The 12,469-nt window shown below is 40.1% G+C and overlaps 1 protein-coding gene across 1 annotated transcript in view; it reads right to left on the reverse strand.

Annotated features, from left to right (window-relative positions):
* Window positions 1–4,001: 4,001 nt before the first annotated feature.
* TSC22D2 (TSC22 domain family, member 2) overlaps window positions 4,002–12,469 on the reverse strand; it is a 29,469-nt gene continuing 21,001 nt past the window's right edge. The window contains exons 4-5 of the mRNA XM_009584332.1: window positions 5,205–5,256; window positions 4,002–4,421 (exon numbers count right to left, since the gene is read on the reverse strand). Of these exons, the coding sequence (XP_009582627.1) occupies window positions 4,161–4,421; window positions 5,205–5,256 (313 nt within the window). The 3' untranslated portion in view covers window positions 4,002–4,160. The remainder of the gene's footprint in view (window positions 4,422–5,204; window positions 5,257–12,469) is intronic.

Here is a 12,469-nt window from a genome sequence, read left to right on the forward strand (position 1 = left end):
CGTGGATGACAAGCGAAGCCCGTCAGCCGGGGAGGGTCGGGGTGCGCAGCTCTCGCCCTCAGCTACAAAAGCCATGAAGGAGGACAGGCAAGTTTAGCCTTTACAGTTCATTCCCCTCCTGCTCCTCCCCTCACAGCCAGAAGCGTTGTGCAGGGATGGTAAGAGGGTACATCCCTTTTCGTCAACCTGCTGTCCAAGAATTTGCCTAACCCCTTTTAGAACATCCTATCTGCCCCCACAACATTCCGTGGCAACCAGCTCCAAAGTTCACTTTCTGCTACATGAAAAAATATGCACTCCCTGCAGGTTCTGTGCTCACCCCGCCTGTCACCTCCTCTGGAGACTCGCTGAGCTGCTTATGTCAGCCTTCCCGCAGCCTACACCCCTTCAAGCCAGAGTCACAGCTTTCGCAAGCTCTCCTCATTAAGCATTTCCTCATTAAGCATTTCCTATTCCTTTCTTGTTGTTTTTGTAGCCTTTCCCTGCATGTTCTGTCACACCCTCTTTGAGATGCAGGGGCTAATTCAGAGCCACCACAAAGCTAAGCATCATCGCTTTAAGACCCTGCTGCTCTAGTGCGCTTTCCGCCGCAGACACCCCAGGATGGCACTCTGCCTCCCACCTGCGCCAAGCACGCACACAGCACTGCAAGTCCAGTAGCTGAATTACTTCTCTATTCGTTACACTGAAGCTATAAAGTAATTTCAAAGACACGTATTACAGGAATATGCAACAGTGCTGCTTCCCACAGAGGACAGCATCACATCTTAAGAGCCCGCTTTCGCGCACAGCTCCCTGAACACAATCATTTCCCAAAAGAGCACCCAAGGCAATTAGGTGACACCAAGCAACAGGGAGCAGAGGGCATGGCTCCAGCACCCGTTCGCAGTGCCAGCCAGACCCCCGAGTGTGGTGGGCGCAAATCTGTCGCCCAGCCTCACGCGATGCAAACACCGACGGGCAGTTGAATTGACGTCGCTGGTGCCGTCACACGTAAGGACAACAAAGAAAGGCTTTACAGCAGTGGGAAGCTGACTGACACCGTGTGAACAAAGCAGCGCAGCAGCCAATACAGCCTGACAGTAACACGACCATTTGTCAACAAGCCTTTCTTCCCCCCCTCTGAAATCAAACATTTAATAACATCAGGATGATCTTTTCATATTGAGGAACTGCTATTCCTTTCTCTCCCCAGGCAGCAGCCCCAGACTGCCTCTCACAAAAAGATAGCAGCAATTCAAAGACCCTTTTCTGCCATTTTATAGTGTTCTCGCACAGCAAGCTGAGTTGGCATTTACAGCTAAATACAACTTACCACTAGGAGAAAACTAAAACCAAAAACGAAAACCAAACCTGACAGGAGTGGAGCGAAGCAAACAAAGGATTTCTAACAGGACCGGTTTAATCTTTGTTTCATCCCCTATTTTCAGCAGGTTTACTAAATGCTTTTTTCTTTCGGAGAAAAAAACCCTCCAGAACACCTGTGTGTAAGTGGATCTAACCATCGCTGTGCAGCAGAGCTCGCACGAAGACAACTCCACACAATAACAAGGTCACAAACGTTACACGAGGGAGAGGAGATGCAGACACCAGCTCCATGGGAACGCAGAAGTGCTTCAGACTGTCTTCTCATCGGCTTGATTCTCTACTTCTACCATCAGCAGGACATTAACAACTTCAGTCACATTTCAAATGTCTCCTTTCTATTTCACTCCTTAAGAATGAATTGACAGTTACCGTGTTCCCTCCATAAAAGTTTTAATCAACTGTTGATCTGAAGGGCTTCTGTTCCCGGAAGTCCCCCCCAATTTGTCCCTTTTTACTTACTTTACCAGCTAATCCTTACTGTATAGCTGGAGTAAGCCATTGATCACACTGGAGGGAATATACACTTAGCTACAAAAATATTTTGTTTTCTAATTTGCATGCAAAGCTCTTGTTTCACTAAAGGATTTACAGCAGTATACATGCATGCTTATAGCAGGCCAAGAGCACCAATCTACAACTGAAGATCATTGTAGTGTATTATTTCAGTGAGTACTCTTTTATATACATACACATATATATACACACACAAACACGTGGCTTTTTTGAACTGTGCTCTGAACTGATGCTTACCAGGAGTGATGCTCTCAGTTTCTGGAACACGGGACAAGGATGCTTCCTTGAGAACTGAAGACACCAAAACTTGCAGTTTCCAGTGTTGCTTCTTTTGTTTTGTTTCACCTAACACATAAACCTGACCAGAGTTAGACATGCACAAGGATAGATACTGAAATAAATGTTTGCAGGCAACCTGACAAAACAGGTTCAGGCTCAAGAGTGAACTGGACTGCAGCGTGCTGGGATGACGACTCAGAGCTGCGCCCACGACGCCTGCTGGGAAGGCACGCTGTGCCGTTCGCTCTTGTAGGTGTTTCTCAAAAGTAAATTCTTGGTTTTAACACCCCAAGACACCAAACTGTTTCAACACCCCAGCACACAGCCAAACATTAGTTTATATATACCAGTGCAAAACCAAAACCAACAGGGTCACCGACAGCATCAGAATTATGCTTGTCCTAGAATAAAAGAAAAAAGTCTGTTGCAAGAGAAGCAGTTATAATTTTGGCATTATTCTATTACTGGCTCACTGAAGTTACCTTTCTCCATTCTGTTAAGAAAAAAAGTGCTACTGAATTTAGTTACACTGTAACAACATCTACAGCCAAAAAAAATTCAACAAAACTGCAGTTTAATTTCAGAAAATGTGTTAAAATATATATATTTATACATCAATTTGACACACTGCGTTAGTTTACACAAATGGTCTCTCTTGAAACTGTATTTATGAAATGTACATTTTTAATTTAAATACTCAGTATACACTGCACTTAATCTGCATGTTGCATTTATTAAATACATTAAAATCTGCAATGTAACAAAACGTTTTCTGCATACGAAATTCAAAACACCATTTTAAATGAACAAAAGATGGCTCACTTCATTTATTTTTTTTTTAAACAACTAGTGCATAGCACACTAGCTCAGCTCCACCAACACCAGCTGTTCTTTCTTTTTTATTAGACATTGTTCACAGACTATTACATATTACAATAAGAGTGCTGGATAAAAACATGAGGTACGAAAGTGGTTCAAAGATTATAGGTCATGCAGATCATGCTAGACAGCAAAGAAAGTTGTGAATGAGAAAACACTAAATAAAAATACATAAAGAATGTGCATTATAAAATAAAAAAAAACAACCTCAATTACACAGCTTTGCTTCTTTGGTTACAAAGTAGGTTGAACAATTTCACAGCTTTTTATTCCCACCCAAAAAAAAAATTATACGAAATGTCAAAAAGCAGAGGAATCATGGCAATTTCTCTCTATTAGAAAGTAGAAACAGAAATGAGCAAAGTTTTCTTCATCAAAATAGCCCATCAATTATTTATTATATCACAATAACTGGTGACTACCTGTACAGATGCACTATGGTCTTCATACTTACACTCTATACAAAATTTACATTCAAGCTGGATCTTTACTACCGTAAATAAATACCAAAGGTAAATTGCCATTAGTGTTAGAAATATGCCAGGATTCTTTTGTTCAATTATTGCCTAAACATTTTATCTATTAAACACAATCCCATCTATCATTTTACTGATACATACATTTATTAAAAAAAAAAAATTTAAAAAGTTCTGTGACATTGTTCATGTACATTATGAAAATAGCAGCCCTGTAATAAATAAAACAAATAAATGAAACTAATGTAGGCAAATGTTACTTATATTGAAAGAACAGTGGCTCTTAAGATGAATTGTTACCTCTTACCAGATAGCAAGGCTCAAAGTAATCCACGGGAAATGGAAACCTTGGAGAGCCACCAAAGCTCTGAAAGACCTCACTCCTGCACACCAAGCAAATGCACTCTCTGCATTAATAACTCCTTCTACGACCTCCCTTGTGCACTGATGACGTAACGGACACCAACTGCACTTCATGATATACCAGTGAGGGACAGCTCTTGCAGAATGATTGTCTAATACTGAAAAGGCCAAACACACAACAGAAGCATGGCTACTCGCTTTCATATAAAGTGGAAAGGACATCAGTGGCACACAAGGACAGACTGCTCTCAGGTTTTTGTTTTCAAAAGAGGCAAGAAAGCTTTATGCTGAGGAGACATTCGGCTGCTGTGGAGGTTGCGTTGGCTGCGGAGGCTGTGCTATCACTGTTTGCGCTTGTGAAGTGCTACTAGGATTGGCTTGTTGGGTTGAAAGTTGGGATAACTGATCATTGTTTGAAAGAGATTTTAACAGTGCGTTTTCTCGTTCAAGTAAAGAGTTTCTTTCAACTAATTCTTTTATTTGTTCCTTCAGGACTTCCACTTCTTCTCTTACTGCATACATCAAATGGCTTTTCACTAGATCCTGTGAAGAACAAGTTATCAGTTACACCAAGTGAAAGAACAGTTTCATTCCACTTCAACCCCAGGATTTACTAGTTTACTGCTTTCATCAAAGTGGTAAGCCTGGAAAACTAAAGCATCCGTCACTAGAAATATATGACTACATTAGCCTTCAAGAGCAAATAACCTAGCCCTTTTATTCACTGTAAAGTGGCCCTTACATCAAAAGCTTTGTTTCCAGCATTCAGCATTAAGTTCTAGTCACCTTGGTTAAGGCAAGGACTAGAATTACGTTCCAGCTACTCAGAATGAAAGCATCAGCTCTGAAGCTTTGACCTGGAGGTAGGAGTCTGTGTTACACCATCCCAAGCACTGAGATGTACGAGAACCAAGAAATAAGAAAGCTTTTAAATCAGCAGAAACAAAAAATCAAACAGATGTAACTGAAGCTGAACAAAATGTCAAGGATGGCATAGCATAAGTGACAATTAAGAAAAACTAGTGATGAACTTCGCTGAAGTAAGAGACCTAAATGGGCTATTTATTTTCAGTACCCATTTAAGTTCAATCAGCTTGTTCACAGAAATTCGTAGGAAAATTAATTTAAGAACATTTCTGGGCCAACAGTTAAGGCAATCATGGTTTGTGGTCATCCCACAGTTGATACAGAAAATCTTTTTCAAAGGATGGTCTGACCCGACTGAAGGGATGTTACAGACTCACAGAAACACAATACAGCGGGAAACTTATGCTCAATGACAAACCACTAATCCTATTAGAAATAACAACTTATTTTTTTACTTACCATTGCCTGTTCTATTTTGTTGTCAATGGCAACAACACTTGCACCAGATGCACTGTAAATATAAGGAGAAAACTTTGTGATCATTACTGTATCATTCAATTAAAACTATGCACCCATTGGCACTCGCAGGACTCCTAGAACATGCTTTCACTGCAAAGCTAAAGCTTCAGATTCAAGAACTCAGTACACAGTCCCCACCTCCACTGTATTGCCCAGTACAGTTAGAGCTCTTAAGAGCCACTGCTCCTTCAGTTTATAATTCCTCAGACTATGCTTATGATACCCATAACCAGAAAAATGCATTAGAATAAACAGTGTATTAACTGCTTTGATTCCTTGCCTCATTTTTTAGCTTTTTTCACTGGGGAAAACAGGGATTCATGGGGTATTCATGACGTCCTTACCTCTAGTTTTATTTCTGCTAATTGGCTTTTATAAAGCATTGAAGAAGAGAAACCTGTTACAATATTTGTTCTCTGGCTTTACTTGAAGACTACTTTCCAGTTACAAAGTTCCTGGATCAGCACTGTATTTACAACTTCGCAACCAACTGGCGGTAGTCAATAGAAGAGTAAGACACTACCAAAGCCCTGAACACCACGAGTGCACTTACTCGGTTTCAACGAATTCTCACTGGATCCCGTTTAACATCTAAGAAATGCACTGCAGCTGGCTGGTTACAGTTAGGGTCAGTCTTGTTCCAAAGACATACTAGTGCAGAACAGTCCAACAAAATATCTCAGACATCACTATAAAGAACGTGTATTTACTGTGCGAAACAAGATGTTGAACTACATCTTTAAACCCCAGGTTACGGCAATCCAGGCCTTAATATTTTTGGTCTGTTTTCAAGTCACAACACAGAAACACGAGCCAGTCGCTCACTCGTAGCTCTCCAGAGTCGGAATTTCGGGGGGCTGGGGGTGTCCCTGTTCTCTCACAGACTCGGATCTGTTTGGCGAGGAGCTGTAGCTCTGCCCAGGAGGTCAGACAGGGCGCCCCGTGCCGCCTACTACAGCAGAGAACCCCCCCACTGCAGCCACAGAACGCTCCGTCCACACGCACACTCTGTCGGTCCCGTACTCTCCACGTCCGCCCTCCCATACTGGGTCTCAGTGGTCCGACGTTACTCCATAGCTCCGTGTCTGACATAAGACGGCAGTTCTTGGACTATTTACCAAGCCTGCCGGTGATAACTACTGATAATGCTCCCCAGCGATGGAAGTTGCTATCAGCAGTGTGCAGCTACATTTTTAAAAAGTTAACATACAGGAAAAATGCAAGGTTTGCAGTCATGGTTGGAAACTCGCCTCTCTGAAAATATGTAACACTCACTGAAACCAAATGTCAAGAAAAAACTACTTAAGGCTTTTTAAAATGAATATTGGCAATATGCTCAGCAGTATTAGTTACATATGTGAAAAAAGCTCAACTATTGAAAGAATATGACACTATTTAGAGAAATCCATTTTAACAAGTCTCACAAGAATTGTCAGTACCTAGCACCAAGCATTTACAAGTAGAAGGAATCAACTTTTCAGACGGAGGGAATAACAGCATCTATTTCTAAATTGAACAAAGCTTATAATCTAAAACAAAAGTGCTAAACACCCATTTCACATGAAAACTGTTCCAGCGTCTTACTGTCTTCTAAGCCTCTTTCAAGCCATATTTGTGGTAAACTTCCTCAGAATAAAAAGTATTTATAATTCACAACAAGGTTAAGTATTCCTTTCCACCTTGAATTCAGATCTACCTGAAACTGTCAAAAAAGTCTGTGTTCAAAAGTCATCGAAATCCCTGAGACTGCTCCATGTCCCTGATACAGCCTTTCATGAACACCACTCTAGAAATCAGGTGAGGCAGCACTGAAGAGATAAAGACAAGAGGAGCAAAATTAAAGCAAACGGCACACTTTGCAATGGGATCTGCTTCTGCACCTTTACAGCATAACTACACCTTTTGTCAATAATTTTCTAGTTAAATCTGAGATTGCGACTTTGTTCTTCTATTCCTGTTTCAACTACTTTGCAGTGTGATTATTTAAAAAATAAAGTCCACTACACCACTCAAAGGTTAAGGCATTTGATCAGTTCCATGAAAAAGCCTCTCAAGTGGAAGACAGGCAGTCTTCCCCTTAATCACCTGAAACACTCGTACCTGCATGGCATGCTGCAGAAGCACCTTTCCCATGCTGTACCTTGTGCTCCAAATTCTCGTCTGCCTTCTCAATGAGCGCAGTGTTCACAACATGGGTACAAGAACTGTCCCTCCCCATAAGTGTGATTTGAATGCAGCCAGAGAAACTATCGCTCTCCCACCCATATTTTACACTTTAAAGCGATACTAAGGGACAGTGCTGAAAGCTATAAGTAGTTTATACACTACTTTTATTTGTTTCAATATTCTTGTTGCCCTTATCCCCAGAGCAGCTTGCGCTATTATCGAAGTACCGAGTCAGGATTCCAGACCTGCTCCCTGCACAAATCCCGGTGTCCATCCTGCTCGTCTCCAGCAGGCAGAGCCCAGGACCATGCAGACCACCACCCGCCCACCCCAGGGGAAGTTCCATGCTGAGAGACCAGCCTTCAGGTAGTCAGATGCGGTTTTATCCTGATGACAATATTTCATTTCACTTTCTAAAAGCATTTGAGAATGAGATTTCATGCTAGCATAATTCCCATATGATTCTGTCCTTTACGCGTTTTATAGTGCTCCCCACAACAAATAGCTCCTGTGAGACATTCAGAAGCAGAGTATTCCAGTGCCAGCTATTCTTATGGTACAAATACACTGCCAAATCTTAAGATTTCGTATTTTTCTCAAATCCGTAGCTGTTGATATCAAATCCCAGTTTGCATTAAAATATTTTATCCCATGGCTGCAGGATGTAATTTATAGACACAATCCAGTCCTTATGAAAAGACCAGGGCAGCGGGGGAATCTGTTAAATAAGTCTTCTTGGATGTCATAACTGGAAAGAGTTTGATACATTCTGTGAGCGCACCATCCACTGTACACCAAATGCCTCAACTTGCAAATTCTTGAGTTAGAAGTGGAAAGACACTATTCAGCTCTTATAAAAAAAGACCGATTACTATGCCGTGCTTTTAGACAAAGTTCATTACTCCAGGAACTACAGAAATCTGACAATTATTGTCAAAGCCGTAATACATAAACAAAAATCCACATCAAGTAATGTAGGGCAGCTGAAAGGGATGCATTAGGCATATAGTATTTTTTTTTGTAACTGCAAACTTTCCACCACCCCCTCCACACTGAGCTTTTGCAGCCAACTAGCTACCATACATACACACTGTAATTTAAGAGAACAATTCAGTTTGACTTGGACCTCCAAGTTAAGGTTACGTAAATGAAGGCTCTGACCAAAAAGACATTATATTGGTATACCAAGATTATTCTGAAGCCCATCAAGTACAAGGCAAGATTTACAGTCAGCGAAAATGAAAGGGATTACCAAGTACAGTTTGCCATTTCCAGAGATGGATGGTAAAACCAACATTTTTCTACCTTACACACACCAGATAGGCAAAACTTTATTTAGTCTGAGAAATCCTCATTTTGATTGTTTAAAATATCCTAGTGGCTTAAATGTAATTTTTTCACATTTTACTTTGAAAGACCAAGGGGAAAACTAGATTTTGACTGCTAATAACACTGCTTAGCTATAGCTCACAATCAGGTATGCAGCATTTGGAACAAAGTGTTTTATCAAATACTTACAGCTTGCACCTCGGAATTCTTTATGTTGTATTTTAGGTATATTTTTCCTATATGCCTACAACTCAAAAATAGCGCTGTAATTTTTTTGTTTCAAATGTATTGCAAGCAAAGTGAGAGAAATGTCTTGAACAATCATGTACATATAGATTAAGAAAATAGGAAGAGAATTGGTAAGTCTAAGTGCAAGTCTGATTTCTAATGCATGTTACACAATATACAGCAATCACACTTTCCATAATGCATCGCATCCTTAAAAGCGTCGGTATAACTCTGACTTCATTGCTTTTTCTACGGAGACATGGTATCCCAGGAGTACGGTAAGATATTATTGGAAAGATGTTTCAGTATCATCAACAAGCTATAATACTGTTTAAAAAAGTGTTTGGTAGCCCTGTTAGCACAACACATACCAGTGTACAACTTCATTATATAATATCTGTATTTTCAGTGATCGAACAAGTGTTCTTTGTAAAGCATAATTTTGCAGTTCAAGAAAGCTTACTTACTATAGACTATTCCAGAACTTGAACAACACTGTTCACAGAATGGGAAACCGAATAAAATAAGTGATTAATGGAAAAATTGAGGATGAGTGGATCAGAAGGCAGCAAAAAAGGTTAATGTCTTAATGTTAACTTGTTAACGGCTGGAGGAAAATTTAACCTTCAACATCACCTCATATTTGTAGGCACCAAGATATATTTCAGTGGTGAATTCAAGAAGCGCCACTGTACTCAGCTTGGTGTTTTCACCATTAATGTCTTTAGATATAATTACCATCCTTCTAAGAGACATGTCGTCAACTTCAAAATTTGAAATCTAGGTAGAAAGACTAGGAATCAAACTTCAAAATAAAGGCATTTGCAGCTTAATTCACTCTATGCTTAAAAAAAGAACGCAGTGGTTAATTTTTAGAGATTTCACAGTCCTCAGTAATGTGTGTATTTTATGCCAACATTGGATGCATTAGGAGTGAGAGTTATAATCAGCCCTACTTTGGCACTGTCAAGTACTAGCCTAGGTAATAGCGTTTCACATTTAAATGAGACTGCAAATCCTCCTGACTGGATGATGTAAACTAATTTTGAAGCCTCAGGTTTTTCAGTCAGTAACAAAAAACATATTCTGTATTACTGATTATCTGCATACTACTTTCCCAAGGAATTTCTTAGCAGCAAGTCACCCCCCAAAAGACTGCCAGAATGCATGAGTTTTCTTGCTTTTTCTTGCTCTTGATATTTCTTTTAAATTTTAGCATCAAGAGTTACTGCACTATTCACCTCATGCTTTTAGATACATAAAACCTATCAGTCAACATTGCTAATCCTGCAAGAGCGGAAAAGCCTGCCTGCAGAACAGACTACAAAAGGGTACACCGATGCTAGCAAGAGTCTTGTCCAATAGTCTCTGTTGGACTCTTCCTTTAAAGCACTAGATCCACTTCGCTTTAGATTGAAGTGGGAAAGATGTTATGCACCGCAGTCTCAGACAGATATCCCTGAACCAAGTGATCCCCCCTAGCTCTTCTAGCTCTTTCGCTGTTACTGCTTTAAATCAAATTATCAAGCAACCTTTCTGGAGGGAACAGTAAGGTACTTTGAAGTCTTCCCACATTTGTTTTGCTCGCAAGTGAACTACAAACTAAAACAGTAAGTGTGTTAATTTATTCTTTCCCCTCATTGGCTTACTCATTTATGAGCTACTATAGTCACTTAACCAGCCACTCTTCATGTCTTACCACTAGTTGAGCTATTTAGTCCATGCAGAGAACCTCGTCTATTCTTGAAACAGTTATGGAATGTTTAATTAGCCTCCATCCAATTATGAGATTTTTATAATGATAGACTCCCAATACGATCAATTATCCAGCCCTGAAAAAGTATCTATGCAAGTATATCAGATTTTCATCATTTTTCTTTGTCAAAGCATGAGAATGTTGAGAAAGTTTGAGGCAGTGAATTCGCAGCCTCAGGATTACCGGCAGGTGCCTGGCTTTCCCTGCAAGTCTACTTAAGCTCCACGTTAGTCAGCTCCTCCGTCAAACAGAAAAGTACTTGCTTCCATAGGACAGTTATATTTTCTTCAGTTTTACATAAAACTCTGAAGACCAATTATTCAACACATCATCATAATTGATCTCAGAAGCAACGCATGAGGTCTATAAAAGACAATACTTCTGGGGAAAACCAAGACATTTGAGTTGAATTAGTTTGGATTTGTTGGTTGGGTTTTGGTTTTGCAGTGTTTTTTTGGTTTTCGTTTTTTTTTAATATTAAAGAAAAATGTGTCTCCTTCATAGTTTTGGTAAGTGTTTGAGTCACATTAATGAACCAAACACTCTTCCCTACGCATGAAGACAGTCGCATTGCGCGCCACTCCCACAAGAAGCAAGCATCAAGAAGAAACACGTTAACCACAACACTGACTGGATCAGTGTGCTACATGAAATGTCAGCCTCATCCTAAGACCTTTTTTAAATTTCACATGGAATTTTAGACTTTTAATTTCAAATCAGAAAAGTTTCACCCTGAAAAGACCCTCCAGATACGGCTACAAGCAAAAAGCGGAAGATGTGTAATTCCCGACTTTCTCCTGTCTCCAGGAGGAGCATCTCATTTAACACAAAGGCATGGAATAGGGAAATGAAGTTTGGCAAAATCTATCCCATGGAGAGATGCTGTCTAATTCATCACATTTACATAAGAAGAAAGATGTTTACCAGGAACACTCAGAATACATTTATCTGGGTGCTGATATGGGGAGAAAATCCACATTTTATGAGTTAATTTATATTGTGAAGGTTTAATTCTTCACACAAAAATGCAATGGAAACATAAATCCTACTGCTTTAAATTCAAGTTTACCAACAATGGCTATGTTTTAGGCAAACCCACCTAAAGCTCCTATGGCACTATTCCCATACGAAGGCAACAGAAGAGCAGTCACCCAGACTCATGTGAATATGCCAAGAAGCCATTAGTCCCCTTCTTTATCCTCTCAGTAACCATGCCAGTTGAAAAGAAAGACCCATGAGACTTGTGCCCTTAGCAACACCTATGTGAACACTGTGCAGAAAAACATTTGCAGGTTTCCTGCAAATGTGTCAGTAAAACTGGTATTTCACTAATATTTAACGGTTTGAATGTTACCAGCACTCTTCCCTGCCATGGTGTGTTAGTGAAAAGTAAACAAGTCTCTATTTTCTGGAGCAATTTAGCAATCTTTTACTGTCTATTGCAATAGCATGTGGTTAGCTTTGCTGACTTCAAATAGTCCCAAGAGATGGCTGCTCATTGGAGAATAATCCGTATTCGTTAGAAAAAAAATACTGAAATTACACAGGAAGATTTTCTATTATGTTTACACTAAAGTCTCCTAACTCAAGCCCCTGAGGTTCACAAACTACTTCTGAAGGAGATGCAAAATGTAATTAGAGAGTCCACTGCCAGCAGGCTTAAGATCCTTATGTTTTGCAGTGCGATAACCCCCACATTTTGGGATGGGGAAACAAAGGGATTCTG

Source organism: Fulmarus glacialis, unplaced genomic scaffold, assembly GCF_000690835.1.
Source record: "Fulmarus glacialis isolate BGI_N327 unplaced genomic scaffold, ASM69083v1 scaffold33238, whole genome shotgun sequence".
NCBI classification, from domain to species: domain Eukaryota; kingdom Metazoa; phylum Chordata; class Aves; order Procellariiformes; family Procellariidae; genus Fulmarus; species Fulmarus glacialis.